Source organism: Erpetoichthys calabaricus, chromosome 5 (assembly GCF_900747795.2).
Source record: "Erpetoichthys calabaricus chromosome 5, fErpCal1.3, whole genome shotgun sequence".
NCBI lineage: Eukaryota > Metazoa > Chordata > Cladistia > Polypteriformes > Polypteridae > Erpetoichthys > Erpetoichthys calabaricus.
Genome location: NC_041398.2, coordinates 208,500,150 through 208,521,895, shown reverse-complemented (window position 1 = coordinate 208,521,895; position 21,746 = coordinate 208,500,150). Strand labels below are relative to the sequence as shown.

Sequence of the window (21,746 nt, the reverse complement as noted above, 5' to 3'; positions counted from 1 at the left end):
ACCGTTTCAGTTTAACTCATCCATATCAAAGTCCATTCTAATTTTACTCACTGATCAGCATACAAATAAACTGGTAGAGGTTATATACTTTGTATATGTAGGCGCTGGTCCACATTATTTGTGGCTGTGAGTTAAAATAATACAAGTTTTAAGAAAAATAGAATGAAAATGAATTGCGTAAAAAGATAAATAAGAAAATGTAGCCAAAAAATAAAACTCCATTAGAATAACCATTAGTAGTCATGACATCCTTCCACAGTTATTTGTTATTTTTTTGTTCAAGTTAATTTTTCAGAAGGCAATTCTACATTCAACTATGCTCTTCACCTCCAAATACTAAAACCCAACTGGCAGCTGTAAATTCCTTATCCACTGCTCCATATGTAACTTTTGGCCAATGCTAAATGGAATTCTGTACATGTCTACCTGGAAAAGGTAGATCTAGTGTGCAGACCCGATTTGGTAAGTTTGTCGTGTGGGTGAGATTAAATTAAATCAAGTCCCCCTCTTCTCTCCCTTTAAAGATAAAGCAAAAGAATAATTCTGGGAAACTTAATTATTTTATATTATGTCATTTTTCAGGAATTACAGTATGTGTCAGAATGTGTTAAACCAGTAACCTCTTGTTGGTTGAGACAGCTAAATGTTGTAGAAATGTCATCCCACTTAAGATGGACTAGTATAGTCTAGTATAATGGAAGGACTGGGGAGACTACGACTTGTGAATACTTTCTTCTCTGATATGCTACATGGCAGTGTCCTTGGCCTTTGGTACCCATTCAGACACCTACAAGGCATGCTGGGAACTGGAGTCCTGGGATGTAGCCCTATTGGGTTCTGTGGGTGCCGCCGGGCTGCTGTTCATCACACTTATTCTACTCCTAGAAAGCATTTTGGCATGGGTCTGTCCACTGATCCCTATTGTTCCTTCTGCCAGGCAAGCATCCCAAGTACTTTATTGCATTTCTTTTGGGAATGCCCCCCATTTTCGGCTTTGTGGTTGTCTATAGCTAGATTTCTCTTGTCTGTTTTTCACTTTAAAATCCATTCCATTCCTCATATTTTTGTCTTACTGGACCTCTTATCTCTCCTTCACCTCTATCCAGCGGAGACTGTTTTGTCAAGGCACAGTTGCTGCAAAGACATTTTTAGCTCTTCACTGGAAATCTGATGTTTCTGTCTCTATTACATCTTGGCAAGCCTCATTTTTCAATCTGAATTTCCTAAAACTCTCAGCAGCGGTGATTAATGGGTCATCGGCTTCATATATTACAAAATGGCGTACTCTAATGGAAATCCTGTGGAGTCGGATGGTTGGCAGTTTCTGTTACTCTCCTCATCCTGATTCTTAAATCCAGTCTTTGTGGGGCCTGATGTTTAGGCTGTGTTTAACTCCTAAGTTTTACTCAGGCAGTTTTCTTTTTAGCTTTGTAAAAGGGCAAATATTGCATTTTGTATTTTTACTGTTATTAATGCATTAACAGTCGATTTCTTTTGAATGTTTACTTTTTGAGAAACCTACTGGTGTCATTATTTCTATTTCTCTCTAATGCTATTTAAACTTCAGTACGTATATGATCACAAAAAAAAAAAGATCAGACAAATTTTATATATTGTAAAAGGCGCTATATAGCGCCCGATCCAGCACAGACTGACGCAGAGGCACGTGTAAAAGCACACAAGCATTTTTATTTTTTTTCAGCTGGAGGGCACGTCTTCCCCGTAATCCCTCCAGCCACAACACAGTCCCAAAAGCACTAAAGGCAACACAAAACACTTCTCCTCTGGCACCACCACTCCTCCCAGGCAACCTCGTCCTCTTCCTCCCAATTCTGGCTCCTGAGTGGTGGTTGCCAGCCCTTTTTATAGCCCACCCGCAAAGTGCTCCAGGTGCTTGATCACCTGTTGCTAATTGCACTTCTGGGCGGGGCTGTAGAGGTGTCCACAAAGGCTCCAGGATCCATGCAGCACCCCCTGGCGGCCACCCCAGATCCCCACAGGGTTGTGGAGAACTCCATCTCCCATGGAGCTCTGCGGGAAACTGAGGCACCAACATCACCCAGGGAGGCTGCCACCAAGCGTCCAGGGGGAGGTACTGTGGAGCCCATGGCTGCTCCCCCGAAACATAAGTAGAAGGTGCGTCCGGCCCACCGCAATATATGGTTTGAATCTATCAAGATGGCCCTCTGGAGCATTCATGTTTGAAGCAACCCATGGTTTAGTGACGATAAAACAACATAAGGGTGGCGCAAATGACTGGAAAGTATGTGTTAATACAATGAAAAGATAAACATAAGTGGAAATGTTATAATTTCCTTATAAATTCTGACAGGTGGTGTTTGTTTTTACATGTGTTACATAAAATAAACATTTAAGTGATGGAATTCTCTGACTAAAACTGCTACAAATGAAAAGCAGCAGAAACCAAAAAGGTCCTGGACAAGTTTGGAACCTTTCCACAACAAGCTGACATGCTATAATGCCTCCCCCACCAAGGCAAAACTACATCAAGGAAGTTGAAATATACTACACCAAATGAGGAGTTTGTGTAGTCATTGAGAGTTTCATTACCATATTAAATATTAACTATGCGCCATAACTAGAGGCCTTCAACTGCCTCTGTGTTTCAGGATTCTGAATGAAGTGGAATCAGTTCATTAAGACGAGCAATTGTTATAATTAGAGAGAGAGAGAGACAGAGACTGTTTATTTGGGTAGAAATCCCCGAACTGGTCCATTCACATCATTGCATCTAACATTTTGTAACTATTCTTTTAACTTACAAAGCTGTGAATTTCAAAACAATAGATTACTTGTTATTGTTACTTGCATTTAAATCTCCTTGGCTATAATTGTATTCTGGTTTCTTTCTTCTGTAACTACTAATCCTAACTTTCTCATACTCTTATCTTAAGCAGTTCATGTACACCACTAAACCATTCTGTTCTTCATTATTTTTGAGCAAAAGGCAAGAAAATAGATTCATTTTATACAATATGTACTGTATGTCATGTAATCAAACAAACTATTATGAACTAACACAAAATATGGCACACAAATAAAGCACACAAGCTTCTCAGTATATTTATAGCAAAACAATTGCAGGGTCTTTGGAACATTCAAGATCTGAACTGGTGAGACATGTTAAAAATGCTCGAATATTGATATATTGGTAACACTTCAGTTTAGATACTGCAAAAAGGCATCTATTTGTCATTTACTGTTAAGTAAAAAGGCCTTCATAAAGTCTTGTTTAAGACTTAGAAACACTTACAAAGCATTCTAAAATGTGGCTTACTAAAATACCTGCACTTTGGAAGACATATTTCTCTTGATAGTGCAAAATTCAATGTAAGACCTAAGAATCCTTCATGTTCACAAGTCAGTTTACTAGCGTCATCTAGGACTCTTAATACGTTTTATAAATGTTGTTAAGACCAAAAGGCGCCTTTGTTAAGGTCTTGTTACATAACAGTATATGTTTAAGACATGCATTTTTGCCGTACCCAAACTAGAGTATTAATGATAGATTTAATGATGTCCTACAAGCCAAAGCATTTCAGATACTTCTTTTTCTTTATTAGGACTATCTCTCAAATAACCTTAAAACAGTAACTATTTTTTTATTTATCATAAAAGTAGTTGTAATATATCCTCAATTAAGTTACTTACAAAGAAGACATTAGACATTGTTAGAAAAATCACAATTTTTAAGAAGCAGCTTTGGGCAAAATAGCATATCAAAAGAAATTAAGGTTATATAAACCACCTGCTCAGGGTGATATAAACCTGACGCTGAAATCCACCAAAGATTATAACAACTCTTCACACATTTGCTACACTGGGGAAAGGCCCATGTCCATCACACATTAAAAATCAAGCCTTCCATTTTTTTTGAGATTCACAAATGCCAAAAATAGTTACTTGATGGAAATACCATACTTTTAAAGCTGCTGTTACTGCTAGTTTTTATGTACAGTAAAATCTCGATTATTCGTCAGGGGTCGGGACTGAGACTGTGACAGAAAAATGAAAAGACGGATAACAGAACAGCTACTTTAAAAATTATATACAGTACAGCAGATTAGCTTAGTGAATAGTCATATATATTTACAAAACAAAACTATATTAACAATATATAACATAGTATCTATATATATAATTCACTAAGCCGACAGATCAAGCAAGACAACCATGGGATACGCATGGCATAGCCATGCCCGCCAACTCACAGAGCCCCGCCCACCAACGCTAAGACCATGGGATACAATGACAACTCACAGAGCCACGCCCGCCAACAACTCACTAAGCAGCCGACCATGACACATGCCCGACAACAATTCGAGAGAGAGCGAAAGCATTTGCCAAGAATGTTTTCATTAATCAAGAACGAAAGTCAGAGGTTCGAAGACGGTCACATACTGTCATAGTTCCGACCATAAACGATGCCGACAGACGATCCGGTGGCGTCATTCCCATGACCTGCCGGGCGGCCAATCGGGTAACCAAAGTCTTTGGGTTCTGGGGGGGGGAGTATGGTTGCAAAGCTGAAACTTAAAGGAATTGACGAAAGGGCACCACCAGGTGTGGAGCCGTTCGCTTAATTTGACTCAATACGGGAAACCTCACCCGGCCCGGTCACAGACAGGATTGACAGATTGATAGCTCTTTCTTGATTCTGTGGGTGGTAGTGCATGGCCATTCTTAGTTGGTGGAGCGATTTGTCTGGTTAATTCAGAAAATGAATGAGACTTCCGCCTGCTAAATAGTTACGCGACCCAACAGCGGTCAGCGTCCAACTTCTTAGAGGAACAAGTGGCTTTCAGCCACGTGAGATTGAGCATTAACAGGTCTGTGATGCCCTTGGATGTCCGGTACTGCACGCGCGCTACACTGAATGGATCAATGTGTGTCTACCTGCCGCCGAGAGACGTGGGTAAGCCTCTGAACCCCATTCGTGCTGGAGACCGGGGCTTGCAATTGTTCCCCACGAACAAGGAATTCCCAGTAAGTGCGGGTCAAACGCTCGCACTGATTACGTCCCTGCCCTTTGTATACCCCCCCTCTCGCTACTACCATGGTCGGGTGACTTGGTGGATTATATAGAGAAAAGCAGCCGGAACCGCAAAGAACAATGAAAAGACAACGTGGCTCAGAGGTGCATGTGGACTGTACACAGACGAAAGCGACTCAGGTGAGGAGTTGGGGACAGGCACATGAGCAGGCAGTGCGTACTAAACGATGATTGTATGTTGGTTCGTAGCGTGCATTGTTGCAATGTTACTTTTCTTGGTGGTTCTTGTACGGATTTTTTAAATGTTCATTTTTTTCCTTGTGCTTAAAAATCATTCAAAAAGCGGCGTGATTATGCGGCTTATGCTACGCCGCAGGTTGGCTAGTTAACAAAATTAACTCATATAATATTGTAACGACCAGGGTAATAAGCAAACACACCTCAGAGCTACTGGAGTTTTCTGTGTTTTACTTGGAGTCTTCATTCGTAACAAACAGTACCCTGTCTTATACTCTGTTATCTGGGTTATAGAGTACACCTCCAAAACAATAAAAAAAGCTTTCTCTACCAATCAGTTTATCTCCTGCCACTCACACTCTGTCTTTCTCTGTAACGCAAACACTCCTGCTTATTGTCTCCTGATTCCCTACTCAGAACTTCCTTCCTCCGCACATTCCTTTTCTCTTAACTTCTCCTGTCACTCATCTCCTAACAGACGTGTCCGCCCCTTAAATAACAGAAGCCCTTCACCCAGTCCCATTACTTACACAGTATTCCACCCTTTCTGCTCCCCCATAGCACATCACAAGCTGCCTGCAAGTCACAATACATTAACAAAACATAACAGAATTTAAAGAGAAAATTACAGCACAGAAGAACATTAACATTTTATACAGAATAACATTACCTTAGTGGTTTCCAATTTCGGCACATTTTTCAATTTCGTCGTCATCACGCTTTATATTGTTCATTGTTGTTCTCCCTACTTCATAAATTGAAGCAATACTTGAAGCCCTTTTGCCTTTTGTAAACATGATTTTAGTTTTTTTTTTAGACAATTCAAGCACCACATGCTTATGTTTATCAGCAATAACAACGTACAGCAGATTAATTATAACAAAAGAGAAAATCTACGAAATACTATTAAAACTGCAGGTGTGAAACTGACACCGTGATTTCAAAATGCGGCATAACATCTGGTGCAAAGGAGAGTTGTTCCAATGTGCATAGCTTGCAGCATAGCACACAGTAGTACTAGTATAGTCATTGGTAAGCACTGGCTTGCGCAATTTTGTTTTCTTTTCTTTGGCCCTGACTGTTAACAGAGACCAATAGTGAATCGAGTGACGGATAATCAAGGTTTTACTTTATTTTATACTCTATTACAGAAAGATAATGGTACTTTTAATAAAAAAAATGTAATTTAATGGAATTTCTGTTTTTGCCATGGTATCAAATAGTTATTGACTATCGCAAAATTTCACTGGTATTGGTGTCAAATACAAAAGGTTTGGTATCATGACACCCCTAGACTCTCCTTCCCTCTCCATTCAACTTGACAGAGCTTGAGAAATCCAAAAATCCAGGCATGAGAAGACTGCGAGCAGAAATCACTGTCAAAGGTGCTTCAACCAAGTACTGAGTAAAGGATCTGAATACTTGTGCTAATGTGATATTTCGCTTTGTCATTCTGGGGGTAATGAGTCTTACTTGATCGGGTGGGGGATTCATTTTAAATGATTTTAGTATAAGGCTGCAACAAAATGTGAAAAAAGTGAAGGGGTCAGAATACTTTTTGAATGCACTATACCTCATCCTAACGTTTCCATGCTGTAATCTACTCCACTACATACTTTCTGCTCTTCTTTACTTATGTACACTTTAGCTTATAATTGTAACATGTACTTGAAATGAGCTAGATATTGGACTCTTCACTAGGAGAGTTGTAAGGCAACACTACCTGTCACCATGCCACTGAACACAAAATGTGGACATTTTCAGTTAAAAGCAGCTTATTATTAAACTCCTGCCATGGACTTGAAGACTGTCCTTGCCTCAATGGGACACAATCTCTTCCTCCATAAACAGGTGTGTTATTGCTGTCGTGTGGAATGAACTCCTCTGCCGGGGAATTCCCTCTCTGATGTTTCTGTTTTCCCAATCAGATATCTTGATTTTTTCACATGGTTGCCGAGATCCTACTGACTAGCTGGCTTGAGTTGCTGCTCTCGAATTTAACATGCTAAATGACACATGGACACAAAGTTATCTTTATCTTTATGATTTTGCTCCTCTATTCTATTTTTTGACCCAGTCAAACAAATACATTTACTACACGTAAAACTAACTATAATCACAATAAAAACAAAATATCTCATTTATGTCACATCACTTCCTGCTGGGCTGTGGAGGTAATGTGCTAGTCATTATTACAAAACATCTCCTGTACAGTTCCCTCCATTTTTCCACTCTACAGTATAAAGCACACCTGTTCTATTTTCATCCTTGTGTTAACAGTTTTGCAGTTTCACACTTTAAGAATAGCCATATTTAACAGTTCTGAAGGAGAAGAGGCTAATATCTGGTGCATGTTCAATAATATAGTCATTCAGTAAGAGGAGTTAAGTTTGTCACTGGCAAAGTCCTAAGGTATGTGTTAAGAAACACAACTAAGCAACTATTCCTGCCCATGGAAAGTGATACCAGAGATAGCGGGAGCCTTGAGAGTTAATGTGAAAGGATTTGATCTTCTATTTACACTGTCCGGCTGAGAAATGTGACCTTGTTTAATAATGAGATTTGACATTTTTCATAGGATAAGAACACAATGGCACAACAAAAATTTTGCTTCCTGAATATTTTTGGGTGTATCTTATGGATTTTGGCCTGCTGATCACAAAAACTGATGTGAGACAAGTACGGGAGTGTGTGAATAGGTAAGAATTGTTTTAATTGGTACTCCTTTTCAATGGAGGCACATCCTGTTTTAGCTTGTGTTGGTGCAGGATGCGCACATGTCAGCATGCACGAATGCTAAGTAATGATTGCTGGTACACAGCAGCATGGCAATCAAAAGGCACCAGCTGAGCACAATTTTTAGAATATAAGGGAGTGAGGTTAGTGCAAAGGAGAGAGCCAAAAGGAAATAACAAAATGGAGAAAGAATGCGATAAATGAGTGTGGGAAAGACAAACGGTAGAAGGTAAATTGGGACCATCAGTAGTGCTGATTAGTTTATAGAGAGCAGGGCAGAGGGCTACAGTAGGTGAACTCCAAAAGGTGGAAGCGCTCTCAACAGCAAAGAGCTGGCGAGAGGCAAAGAGGCCACAGAAGCTGATGAAAGAATTGGGCCTCAACATAACGGCATCCGTACCAGCTAAGATGGTGGATCGAGGGGGATCAAGGGAGATGTGGAGCATGCATCCAAGGGACACCCATAGCCCTAATGAGAACAGAGACATAGCATGAAGGATGAAATATTAGTAATGTTATGTAATGGATTTTAACCTGTAGTGGATTCTGCATTTTAAATACACTTTGATTTTATGGCATGATTTTATGAATTGTTCATTTGTTTAATGATTTTTTAATTGCAATGTTTGCACTTTTTGAATGTGATTTACTGTATATTGTCCGAGTTTTGAACAGACTGTTATTCCTTTGAGAAGTCTACCACTTATTTAATCCCATGCCCTGGTCCATCCTTGATTATGACTACTGATGTCTGGGTTTAAAAGGAGGTAATGCCAGCTGTAGGCAATCTGAGAAAAAAGAAAAAAAAAATTCACATTTAAATTTTCCTGTCCCATACTTTTTTATTGCAATCTCCTATTTTTGTGACTTCCTCACATAGTATAAGTATACATATACAGTAAAATATCTACAACAGAAAAATCTGTGGCTATCTAAAAGGGGGGGGCTGCCCTCTTGTGTTCTGGGGGAGGTATTGCTTCTCTCCTGGTCCTTCCGTTATAGAGGCATCCCGGCGGGGCAAGGGTCCCAGCCGTCTGCCACAGGTGGAAGCATACAACACAGAAAACTCGCTAAGTAATTGGAAAAAATAAAAATGAGTTAAGTATTTAAAGTTATAGCAAAAAGAAAAATTTCTAAATGTCTTAAAAATATATTAAAAAAAAAAATGTAAAAACCGTACTGCTATACTTTTCTGAATGCAGAATAAGAGAAAAAATAGACAAGCTAAATAAATTAGATCAGCTATTATCAATTATTATCACTGTGAATTTGGTTGGAATAAAAACCTACAGCCACAGTGGGTCCCAAGAACCAAGACTGGGAGCCAGTGGTGTAGGCAACTGGTTTGAATCACAGCCTAAGCACTCTCTATATGGGTTTTGCACATTCTCCTTATCTGTATGTGGATATTTCTCTGGGTACTCCATCTTTGTCCTTCCTGTTAAAGACATGAGTGTTAGGTTGACTGGTGACTGTAAATTGTGTGTTTGTTGAATCGTACAGTCAGTTGCTTCCTGTCCTGTACTTCCACGATAGGCTCATACTCCTTGCAACCCTTAAATGAGTTTAGTAAGTGGAAGGAGAATTGTCTGAATGGACTAGTATAAGATACCCACATTTGAAGTATGATAAATCCTTCAGATCAACAAGTTTATATCACTTCTACAACAAGCTGGGAATAAAAGCTGGGTGATAATAACTCTGCTATACACTCACAGTTGACTGGAATTTGCAAAGTCATCATTAGTAGATAGACACTCACAAACTAGTTGGTCACTATGTATTAAACAGAATCGGCATTCCTGTCATAGGTCACCTTGTTGGGACTTTACTTCATCTTGATATTCACATGATCTTCATGCAGCTGCAAAAACAACACTGGGTAGCATTTGAAAAGCTACATGTTCAGATGAAATCTCTGGTTTATTGTACGACTGGCACTGTGAATAACAGTAAAATACAACTGTGACCACATAAAGAGCTTCCAAATAACATTCTACACAGTCCACAACTGACTTCTGTTAATAACTAATAAAAAATAAAGTTGCTGTCTTTTTCCCATCCCTCCAAGGCACCATTTGAGTAACTATCAGAGTGATGAAATGATGCTGGAAGGGCTCACATTTTAACATTCTGTCAATCAAAATTCCAAAGATTCAGTCTTAACAGGTCAGTTGACAGATAAGCCTGCAATAAACCAACAGCTTTTTGATAAGAAGGAAGCTGTGCAAGGATCACCTTTACTACATGCTAGAACTTTGAGATAAAAGGTATAGTATCAATAATCAGTCCAATATCCTATGTGCTTAAAGCTTTGGTGAGACTATTACATGCCCACCAATTTTTTTAGAAAAGAAGTGCAAAAGTCATACATTTTTATCAGGTCAAGTCTATCAGAATAAAAACTGGTGGAATACTACAGAAGACCACGGTAGAGTAGTAGACCCCATTGTCTCCTCAGAGCGCTTGCAACCCTAATTGACTCTTGGCTGGTGTCTTCTGTGCTGACTTTGCATGTCATTCCCTCAGTCCTTGTGTCAACCTTCTGAATGCTAAAATTTCATCCGACAACAGACATACGCAGTTGACTGGTGGCCTGATGTGCAAGAATGCACCCTATGATAGACTGGCATCCGGAGGTGGGTTGGCTTCTGCCTTGTTGCTGTGGGTAGAGTCTCCAGTACTTCATGGCCCTTTACTAGCAAACGTGGGTTCAGAATATGGAAAGAGAGAAACACAAAGGCACTATATTTGATTCATCCCACGCCAGCTACTTAACTTTCCCTACCCAGCCTGCTAACCTCTAGGATCCTATAATACATTCTAAAAGGAACACAATTAATAATGCATTGAGAGTAAAGAATGATTTAAAAAACTTATAATCAATATTTTTGGGGGATGTTTTTAAAACTCCTCCACAAATGAAGCCAAGGTTAAGTTAGCTGGCCTTTGCTGTATAAAAAAAGATCAGCACTTTGGAAATTGTGAATAATACCCCACTACACATCATTGTAACATGCAGTTAAACATTGCAAGGAGTATTCAGCCACCTAGGAAATGATTAATAAGTATTAAGTCAAAAAGACAGCAGAAAACCATTCTGAAAAACACAAACTTATGGAGCAAAACACAAATATAAAAATGAAATGATATCAGAAAGTGGGAAGATTCTTCCCTGAGAGTTAAAACTTGACTAAATCATCTGATAACTTAACAAAAGATTAAAAATAGAAGCTTCTTTCCATCTAGTAGCTCATTCTAGATTTGTTTTATCCATTTGGGTTAGTTTAGTGCATCAGCATGTGTCCTGAATTAAGTCAGAAGCATAGTCAAGGTGGGATTCTAGCAAGCACTCAGAGTCCCCCTTGAACATTCAAGCAGAGCCCAGTCAACCTGAATGGATCATGGAAAGAAAATGGGCATGCAGTGTTAAGATCTATCTGGATTTGAACTCAGAGCCCAAGTGCAATGGAGCAGTAACGCCAATCACTTTCTTCCCATGAACCTCCAAAAGGGCCACATTTTCTGTACTGCCTAAATGGGCACTATGAAAATTATAGTCATTAAGCATTCGCTAATTAAGAGACTGACTGCAACTATGAAATGCAGCCACAGAAGCCTCCCAGGACAGAGTTTGTCTATCTGTGCTCTGTTACTTCCTGAAATTAACAAACTGTAATTCATCATTTTTTTCTTTTGTCTTATACTTGCTTATTTGATGTACTTTAATCTCCTGTTGACTGTAATTTGTCTTTAAAGTGGTCAGCTTTCTTCAGCAAGCCACATTCATTTCACATAATACTCATATAAACAACCACAAAACACTTACAGTAACAGAGTATGCAGTATAACTTAATGGCAAGATTAGATGAATAACTGAATTAAAATGAAAAATTTCAAACAGCACCACTTTAGTTCGAGTTAAACTCCTAAATATTCACACAAAGAGGATGGTTTTGTTTTCAAGCAAAGTTCTGAGAATGCAGTTGCCACACAGTTACCTCATGCTTGTTGTTGTTTGGGAGGATATCTGACATTTTGTTTGTGTATGTGACATTAGTTTCAAGAGTGCACTAAAGGAAAACAAGTCTGTGCAGGCACAACATTTTTTACATTTATGTGGACAAAGGTGGAAACGTGTGGCCACCTGGACTGATGTCAGAAAGATGCCTTTGTGTCTGTACACAGGAGTACAGATTTGTATGCATGGAAAAGAACGATTTGGACTTTAGGGATTTTCTGTTCTACACAAAGCCTGAAAGTAAGGTGCTGAATAACCTTTGTGGCTACGATCTTTATGATTTAATTCTTTTGAGATTTAGCCATCTGGCAAGAATTGAATTGTGTACGATTATTATCACTCTGTGTACAATGTAATAAAGTGAAATGTATTATATATATTAAAAGAAATAATGAATGCTAATGCAAATATAAGTATCATATAGCAGTTATTTTCAACTAGCTGTGTTACTTGAGATGGGTTGAAATCTAAGTAAGCAACCTCAACTATAACATTTACAGTGCTCCATCTATTGGAATTTATTTTGCAATGCATATAGTAATAAAATGGATTGCATTTGTCGCTCCAACAGATGGTGCATCACAAACATTTGCAGTAATAAAATGCATTATGACAAATGTTTGTGATGCACCATTTGTTGAAATTTAATAATGGGATCAGAGAATAACTGCTGCCTCTTCAATTCAAAAGTCATTGTTTCCTGTTCTGTGTGCATTGCGGACCCCTGAAACTATCATGATAGGCAAAAGGTGTGCAAATGTTTCTTTTTTTCATTTTGTTTTTACAAAAACAGGACCTAGAGTACTTTTTAAGCAGACTCCTAGGAACCAGTTAATGAATATCTCATAAATGCAAAATTTTACAGCGTGGGCTAAAATGTTTCAAATGAAGGAATATGTCTTCCATTTTCAGAGGATTACATTTGTAATCAGAATAAAAGCAAACTTAATCAGACTGATTTTAACCTCTTCGTGTCAACTACTACTGTTTAGCTTTTATCCATGAGGGAGAGAGGCATTTCATTAAACACTGACAAATTCTGCCATTCCACAAATTAGCAAGAACACAAAATAATAAAAGCCATCAGTTTCCATGGTATCAGCTAAATAAATAATTTATAACAGCTAATCTACAGAATGCTTGACAGAATATTTTATACGCAGAGCTATAAAATTATACGACCATGTCCATAACAATACTCCCAATAATGGAAAGTGTGTTTAAAATACAACACACTAACACAATAATTTAAATCTTGAGCAAAGGCACATGCTCAAAAATTGTGAAGGGCATATGGATGAATCTCACAGGCACAGCACTTTCCAGACTGTCCTGCTGAAAGTCCAGTTCTTTCATTTTGCTAGGACTTACGATGCCCAGTATGAAACACATGAAGATTAAGCAGGTGTAAAATTAACTGTCCAATTTCAAATCTACAGTATATATTATAAACAATATTGTCATTAAAGTTACTCCATAAGCTCTTAAACTGCATTTTAAACAATAATCACTATTTTAAAAAACTACATTGGTAAAATTGCTGAAAGAACATTCAAAACATTACTATACAGCGCTCTATAATAAAGACACGACCAGTGCTCTTACTCAGATTTACAATTATAAAATAATTACAGAAATTGTAAAACCATATAAAACACTGAAATATTTATCTATATTGTCACTACACGTTGCCACAAGACAGCATGTAATACAGTCTTCTTCATCTTGCCAATCTAGTGGTCTAACAATCACCTATGTGTTACTTTGATTAAATTATGGACCCCACTTATTAGGCACAGTGACAGAAATAGCAGAACAGCAAATGTACTTTCATTTATTAATACTGATGCTTTAACACATGACGATCACAAGATTCTTCACATTTATACTTTATACTGTTTTTTTTACATTGGACACACCCATCTTCTGGAAGCAATGCAAATAAGTGACCAGCATGCTAATTAGGAACACAGGGATGCTTGTGTTAAAAGACATACTGTATTGTTTCAATAAGATGCGACAGAAGTGACGGATGAGCAACCAAACATAAAATAAGGCTTGAGTTCACAAGTGACTTTTTGCGAGAGTAACGACAAACAAAAAATCATAATACAGCAAAATCAAAAATGTAGTCTTTGGCCAAAAACATTACACAGCCCTAGGACGAATGACATGCCTCAAAAACTTTCAAAGTATTAAAGGTACAGCAGCTACTTACTGCTTGAGGGTAAATACTTAAATTGATAATTCAATAATGGCATTCATACTGAATTCCAGTAAATACACTGTATATATTCACATTCGAACACATAAAATTTGGCCAGGGATTGAGATTACATTTGTAAAAAAAAAAAAAAAAAAAGGCCAGTTGGAAGAACTGTCAAGAAGTATCAGAAGCCATTGTGCGTCTCACAACAAATGCAAAAAAAAACTGGAGAAACAGATTGTACTGAAACAAAACACTTCATGGCATTCATGAACAAGCCTTTTACCAGAACTTACAAGAATCCTTGAATGTATGTGCTCAACTGTATTTATCTGTAACTGAAAATATTTTCCCTCAGTATAATGTTTTGCTTAAATTGTTCAAGGCTGCTCCTCTACTTTGTAAAAACATTCTAAGCAACTTAAAGCCATGCTTTAAACTGATAGCTTGTTGGTAAATGCATCCTTGGTGTAATACAAAATTTCCAGAAAATATCAACCATTGATTAACTGATTTACTGATTGTGGACTGCAATTCCTGAATTCATCCTAGGTTTACTCTACTAATTCTGTTTAACTAATATGCTGGAGGTTTCAAAGTAAATAATAAAAACACTGGCTATATAAAGCATGTAATTATTTAGACTGGCTTTCAGAAAGTCTTAAATAAGCTACTCCATGAAAATGGTTAGTCACCAAACTTGCAATAAGTACTCACGGTATGGATTGTGGAAGTTCAGTACTGGAATTACCTTCTTTTTAATTTTTATTAAATTACTAAGCGGTTCACCCCCTGCTCGCTTCGCTTGCCAACCCCCCCAGCCTTCACTATGTGCCAGCCACTTCACATCTCTGCTGCTCGCGTTGTGAAGAGGGGGCTGAACGCACCCCAAGGAGATACGGTCGCTCCACCAGTACCCCTCTTAAACGGTGATACAATGGGAAACAAATACAGTTTTTTTTTTTTTTTACCTCTACTTTGCTCTATCAGCTGCTGGCTTGCTGCTGCTGCCGTGCCGAGTGATCTACATCTCGTGCGGTGCTTCGAACACTTAAAAGCCTGTACATCAGCTGTCTTTGTCATCAACTCTTTGTCTTTTATTTCCGGCCTCGGGTGCGGTTAAATCTCTTGGCAAAAGGCTTGTCTCGCAGGATGTGAGTTCTTGATATTTTTTAGATAATTTAAAAACGGAATAAGAATCTGAAAATCTAACAACATCACATTAAAGTTCGATAAATTCTGCAAAGAAGGATACCAAACATATATACGTAGGTTTTAAAATAAGCCCGATTTAAAGCATGACAAAAAACGTCACATAAAAACATCACACAAAATCATTGCACTTTTAGGCTTAGGATTTTACATATGCTGAGTAGATTTAAAAATAATGTAACAAATGTATTGATTCAAATCCTAAAGATGGATCTGAACAAAATTCAGGTTTTGATGGAAATTATTTAATATAAATAACTGTAATGTTCTACAAACAGGACATAAAAATATTAGATAATGATAAGAGTAACTAACTGTGAATGTTATAGTTTTGTGTTAATCAGATTAAAATGTGCAGTTTCCCCTGTGTTTTCACATATGTAAATGACACGTAGTCCAGCTAATTTTGTTACTGCTTTATAACTGGAAGCTTGTGCAAATTCCTCAAGACTATACTCATTGAAGAGTGCTACAGAAGAATAAATTGAACTAAACTGAACTGAATGGAAAGGTGATGACTGTAAAATTTCTTTATGAAGAAGACTTTGAAGTTAACTCCACAAAGTGGTCACAAGCAGGTCATTTACAGAAGCAACCAAAAATGATCATATGGTGCACTGAGTAAAGCATAATACTCCTCTAACGACCACATCTACAAACACTGGGGTCAATTCCAGGACTATGGCTGGATATGAGGAACAGACTAAAAGAGATGAACCAGATATTAATGGGAGAAGTAACTGTTTTTCAATAGAAACACCAGGAAAAAGTTATAAGCTGGATTGGGACAAGATTTGTAATAGAGTAGCATTCAACTTGACCTTTTCAGTAACACTTTGTGTTTTAATTTTTTTGAAATCAGTATGCTATGACAAGCTGGAGAAAGCCATTGAAATCCTGGGTACTGTAGAACAGCTACAGAGACGCTCAGAAATTCTTTATCATAGTTTATTTTAAAAGGCACTTACTAGTGACTTCATCAGATTGTCTTATAAATAAAGCTTTAGGGTAGAGAGGGAAACCAAGTGTGTGTACAATGCACAACAGGGCATACATCCGTTTAATTAATGCAACACAACTGCACAGAGACTAGTAATGTTAATATGGGTCAGATTACCATGAAGCATTGCCTTATCATGCCTTATGCTATTACTAACTTAAAACTTCTGGTTGAGAAGAGTCCATGTATATGAAAGAAATCCAGGAAATTAAAATGAACTTTTTCATTTCTAGACCTGTACAACCATTTATCCCACCGACTGCTTTCCACAAGGGTTGCTGTGGCCCCAGTAAAGTACTCAACTCTTAAAGTTGCAATGAACACTCAAAATGTGTCAAAGAGGTGAAAGCTAGCTATGAAATCAGTATCATTCACTATGTCCGTAGAGAGAGCATAATCTTACCTTGTTGTGCTCATACTTGTAGGGGATTTTCAGAGTGTCCATGGCCCTGATCATAGACTGCATAGCAGTGAAGATGTTCTGATAGACCAGTTTTGTGAAGCCTCGTTTGTCCTCATCTGAGTATCCTGACCCATGTATGATCCTCATCTGTTTAATGAATGTACTTTTGCCACTTTCTCCTGTACCTGATGAGAAAAAGAGGAAGAAAAATGAGAGTTTGTTATTGTGGAATACTTATTTAAATGTAAACTAAATTGTTAAACAACCATCTGACTTTCAGAGTTTGCTCTTACAAAATCAAATCAATCATAAAACCCCAAAAACGTATGCTTCAAGCTATTTCAGTTCAGGCTAAGTAAATGCAATCATTTCACATTAAAACAAATCCAAATCACTGGCATACCTTCCCTTTTGTTATATTCTGGATTAACCCCGTCCATCTTGGAAAAGATAAAAATGTACAGATGATGAGAAAATAATGAATATACTCTTTCTAAGCAAGTGGCTGGTCAATTTAGGAAATCTTCGTATTGAGAATGTGTTTCTTACTTTTCAATCCATATTGGTCATGGGCACATTTTAGACACTAAGGAGGAGTTTAGTGAGGCCAAATCAGCACTCTGGCAACTGTCTTGAACTCTCACTCACCTGAATTCAGGGACAGCAGTCTGGGTGTTCATTTTCACAGAACATTAGTGTGTCTAATAGTAATTACCGGTATTCTGAGTTGCCTCAAAGAATACAGTTAGGTCCATAAATATTTGGACAGACACAACTTTTTTCTAATTTTGGTTCTGTACATTAATACAATGAATTTTAAATGAAACAACTCAGATGAAGTTGAAGTGCAGACTTTCAGCTTTAATTCAGTGGAGTGAACAAAACGATTGCATAAAAATGTGAGGCAACTAAAGCATTTTTTTTTAACACAATCCCTTCATTTCAGGGGCTCAAAAGTAATTGGACAAAATAAATAACTGGAAATAAAATGTTCATTTCTAATACTTGGTTGAAAACCCTTTGCTGGCAATGACAGCTTGAAGCCTGAAGTTTAGTCTTCAACAAGTGAAATGCAAGCTCAATTGGGTTAAGATCAGGTGACTGACTTGGCCATTCAAGAATTTTCCACTTCTTTGCTTTAATAAACTCCTGGGTTGCTTTGGCTGTATGTTTTGGGTCATTGTCCATCTGTACATCTGTATCATAAAACGCCGCCCAATCAATTTGACTGCATTTAGCTGGATTTGAGCAGACAGTATGTCTCTGAACACCTCAGAATTCATTTGGCTGCTTCTGTCCTGTGTCACATCATCAATAAACACTAGTGTCCCAGTGCCACTGGCAGCCATGCACGCCCAAGCCATCACACTGCCTCCACCGTGTTTTACAGATGATGTGGTATGCTTTGGATAATGAGCTGTTCCACGCCTTCTCCATACTTTTTTCTTGCCATCATTCTGGTAGAGGTTGATCTTGGTTTCATCTGTCCAAAGAATGTTTTTCCAGAACTGTGCTGGCTTTTTTAGATGTTCTTTAGCAAAGTCCAATCTAGCCTTTCTATTCTTGAGGCTTATGAGTGGCTTGCGCCTTGCAGTGCACCCTCTGTATTTACTTTCATGCAGTCTTCTCTTTATGGTAGACTTGGATATCGATACGCCTACCCCCTGGAGAGTGTTGTTCACTTGGTTGGCTGTTGTGAAGGGGTTTTTCTTCACCATGGAAATGATTCTGTGATCATCCACCACTGTTGACTTCCGTGGACGTCCAGGTCTTTTTGCGTTGCTGAATTCACCAGTGTTTGCTTTTTTTCTCAGGATGTACCAAACTGTAGATTTTGCCACTCGTAATATTGTAGCAATTTCTCAGATGGGTTTTTTCTGTTTTCGCAGCTTAAGGATGGCTTCTTTCACCTGCATGGAGAGCTCCTTTGACCGCATGTTGTCTGTTCACAGCAAAATCTTCCACATGCAAGCACCACACCTCAAATCAACTCCAGGCCTTTTACCTGCTTAATTGAAAATGACATCACGACAGACTTGCCCACAACTGCCCATGAAATAGCCTTTGAGTCAATTGTCCAATTACTTTTGAGCCCCTGAAATGAAGGGATTGTGTTAAAAAATGCTTTAGTTGCCTCACATTGTTATGCAATCGTTTTGTTCACCCCACTGAATTAAAGCCTGAAAGTCTGCACTTCAACTGCATCTCAGTTGTTTCATTTAAAATTCATTGTGGTAATGTACAGAACCAAAATTAGAAAAAAGTTGTCTCTGTCCAAATATTTATGGACCTAACTGTATGTGTGACCCTTAAGAAATAAAAAAAGACCAGCTTATGCAGCAGCCTTGTGAGCCTGAGTCACTGTAGGTAATAATGGAAGTTAATCAATGAGTGGATGAATTCAGAAAATTTCTGCTTTGGAATAGAGAGAGAGATGGAAACAGTACTCTTATGGGGAAACATAAACATAACGTAACATTCTCATACATAATCGTAACTCATTGTTGATGAGAGCCAGAGCCTAGCCAAGCAGGAGGTAACCCTGCACCCACTTGTATAGCCGAACACATTAGCACCCACACACTCTAAATGCCAGGCCAATTTAGAATCACCAATGAACCAAATTCATAGACCACTGGGGATGCTGGAGGAAAACCAGAGTATATGAAGAAAGAAACATGTGGAGACAGAGAGAACATGAAAACTCTATACATGAGTGGGTGCAGGATTTGAATGTACTGTATCTGTGTGACAGCAGGTCTAACCACTGCACCACTGTACCACTGTCTGGGAGAACTGTGTAAGCCAGACTACTTGACAGATCTGTTACTATCTATCACTTATTTTACTTTACTAACAACTGCAGTAAATCAGATGCATTATGTAATTTCTTTTCTCAGTCTACTAGCATGCCTTATTTACACATTTTCTAACATCACCCATTTTTGTTTCAGCTGTGAGAGGTCATTGGGTCTCTCTCAAAAAAAGAAAATTTTGTGAAGTCATCAAGAAAAAAAATACTCGTGCAGCAGCCTTAGGTGCCGGCCTTATTGACCAAAGTCAATGTCTCCTTTAAGTAGATAATGATTGAAGGAGTGGCTGCTGGGAATGATGGCAGGGACAAACAATTCATTTTATTTTGAGAACTTTAAAGTTATTCTTAAGATATGGTTGTTTCCTTGTTCACTTTTTTGGTAAAAATATTTCAATAACTGTTTTTGTTTTGAATCTATCCATTTATGAACCTTGCTGTTTTAAGGTCACAATAAACCCAAAAGACAAGGAACCATAGTCTGTCCCAGTTCTACTGGGCACAAAGCATGAACCAACATTGAGGTGTGTGCCATTCATTAATTAAAATAAACAGAAGTTGGGTCATTTAGTAAATGCATGCATATAACCAACAATAACTAATACATTATACTGTGTCTGTAATTAAAAGGCAAGGTCATCTTTACATCTGTATATCTTAAGTACCCAGCAAGACATTTCTGGAAACATAAGCAAAGCAACAAATAAAACCTTCACCCCCAAAAAAACTTGATCAATACAGAAGTACAATGAACGATTAAATATGAAATATGAAAATGACTTGATGAGCACTGTCGACATAATCATTTGTCTTTTTACTAATGGAAAATGTTTCTAGCATTACATAAATCTTTTCTACTTAATGTTTTATGTTTTCAATAAGACTATTAAAACAAAACATTGCCAACAAGGTGCAACATGTAATAAATACTATTCTACCTGCAAGTACATATATTTAAATTGTACATAAATATACCAAGATAATAAGCTGCAAATTACAAGTTGCTCTTTTCTTATTTTCCATATTCACAAGATAAAACATGAATGTTAACAAATGCACTTAATTATTTTTAACTTTGAATATAATTTAAATGGGACACATCCACATGCCATAAAATCGTACTTAAAAAATGCAAATTAGCCCTTTTTTCTTGAGAACATGGTTCAAAGGTGAAATTTTAATAATATATGTATAAAACAGGCTTGCATTCTTTAGAGGGCTAAACCATCCAAGTGCAGAAAAGTTCAGATTCTGAAGACTGACAAAAGTTCGGAAACTTGAAAAAAAGATATGGTAATTTTTTGGCAAAACAAAATGCTTAAAAGTAGATGAATGGTGTTAAAAATGACAGAAGCATTATTGTTTTTGGCATTTTATTTTCCATTTATTTTTTAACACAAAATAGACAGTAATGTGAATCATTACAAATAATTATAACAGTGGAAATATGTGTGATTGTGTCAGCACACTGATTTTACTTTAGATTACAAATATTTTGTTTTTTTATGCATAAAAGTGTTTTCATATAATGTAATGTGCAAGGCTGTTCATTGTTAAGTATTAACCTAAAATAATATCAAAGCAAATAAAATTAGATTTTGCTCTTTACTTTTAGCTAATATGAAAAAATACACAAAAATTTTCTCAGTCCAAGGTACATTTTTGAACCTAGGCCACCAAACTGTCAGGTAAAGCTGTTCATAGAGTTCAAGAAGAAGCAGTCAAACCAGACTCCCACCTGCTTTGGATGGGGTGCTGTGGAGAAGGTCAGCAGCTGTAAATTTCATGATGTTACCATCACCGAGGACCATATGTGGGCCAAACACATCTTGGCTACAGCCCAGGAGGCCCACTGATGCATTTCCTTCATCACATATCTCAAGAAAACCTGGAAGGTTCCATCAATGGGCACCAACTTCTATAAGGAGACAGTGGAGTTCACACCCATGGTTGTATTCTGCTAAGCACTGCAGATGGTGACGAACAAGGCACAGACTATTACTGGTTCATGGCTCTCTACTGTTTATGACATATATGTATAAGGCAGGAAAGCGATGTTATTAAAAGTCGCTGCAATCTTGATGCCAACGGTACACGGCCCTTAC

The 21,746-nt window shown here is 37.7% G+C and overlaps 1 protein-coding gene across 3 annotated transcripts in view; it reads right to left on the bottom strand.

Annotated features, from left to right (window-relative positions):
• Positions 1–21,746, bottom strand: part of LOC114652196 (guanine nucleotide-binding protein G(q) subunit alpha) — a 634,881-nt gene that overhangs the window by 450,247 nt on the left and 162,888 nt on the right. For all 3 annotated transcript variants that reach the window (XR_007935073.1, XR_007935072.1, XM_028802443.2), the window contains exon 2: positions 16,830–17,014. Coding sequence is in view for 1 of the 3 variants with exons in the window: in XM_028802443.2 (XP_028658276.1) it covers positions 16,830–17,014 (185 nt within the window). In the remaining 2 variants the exon portion in view is untranslated. The remainder of the gene's footprint in view (positions 1–16,829; positions 17,015–21,746) is intronic.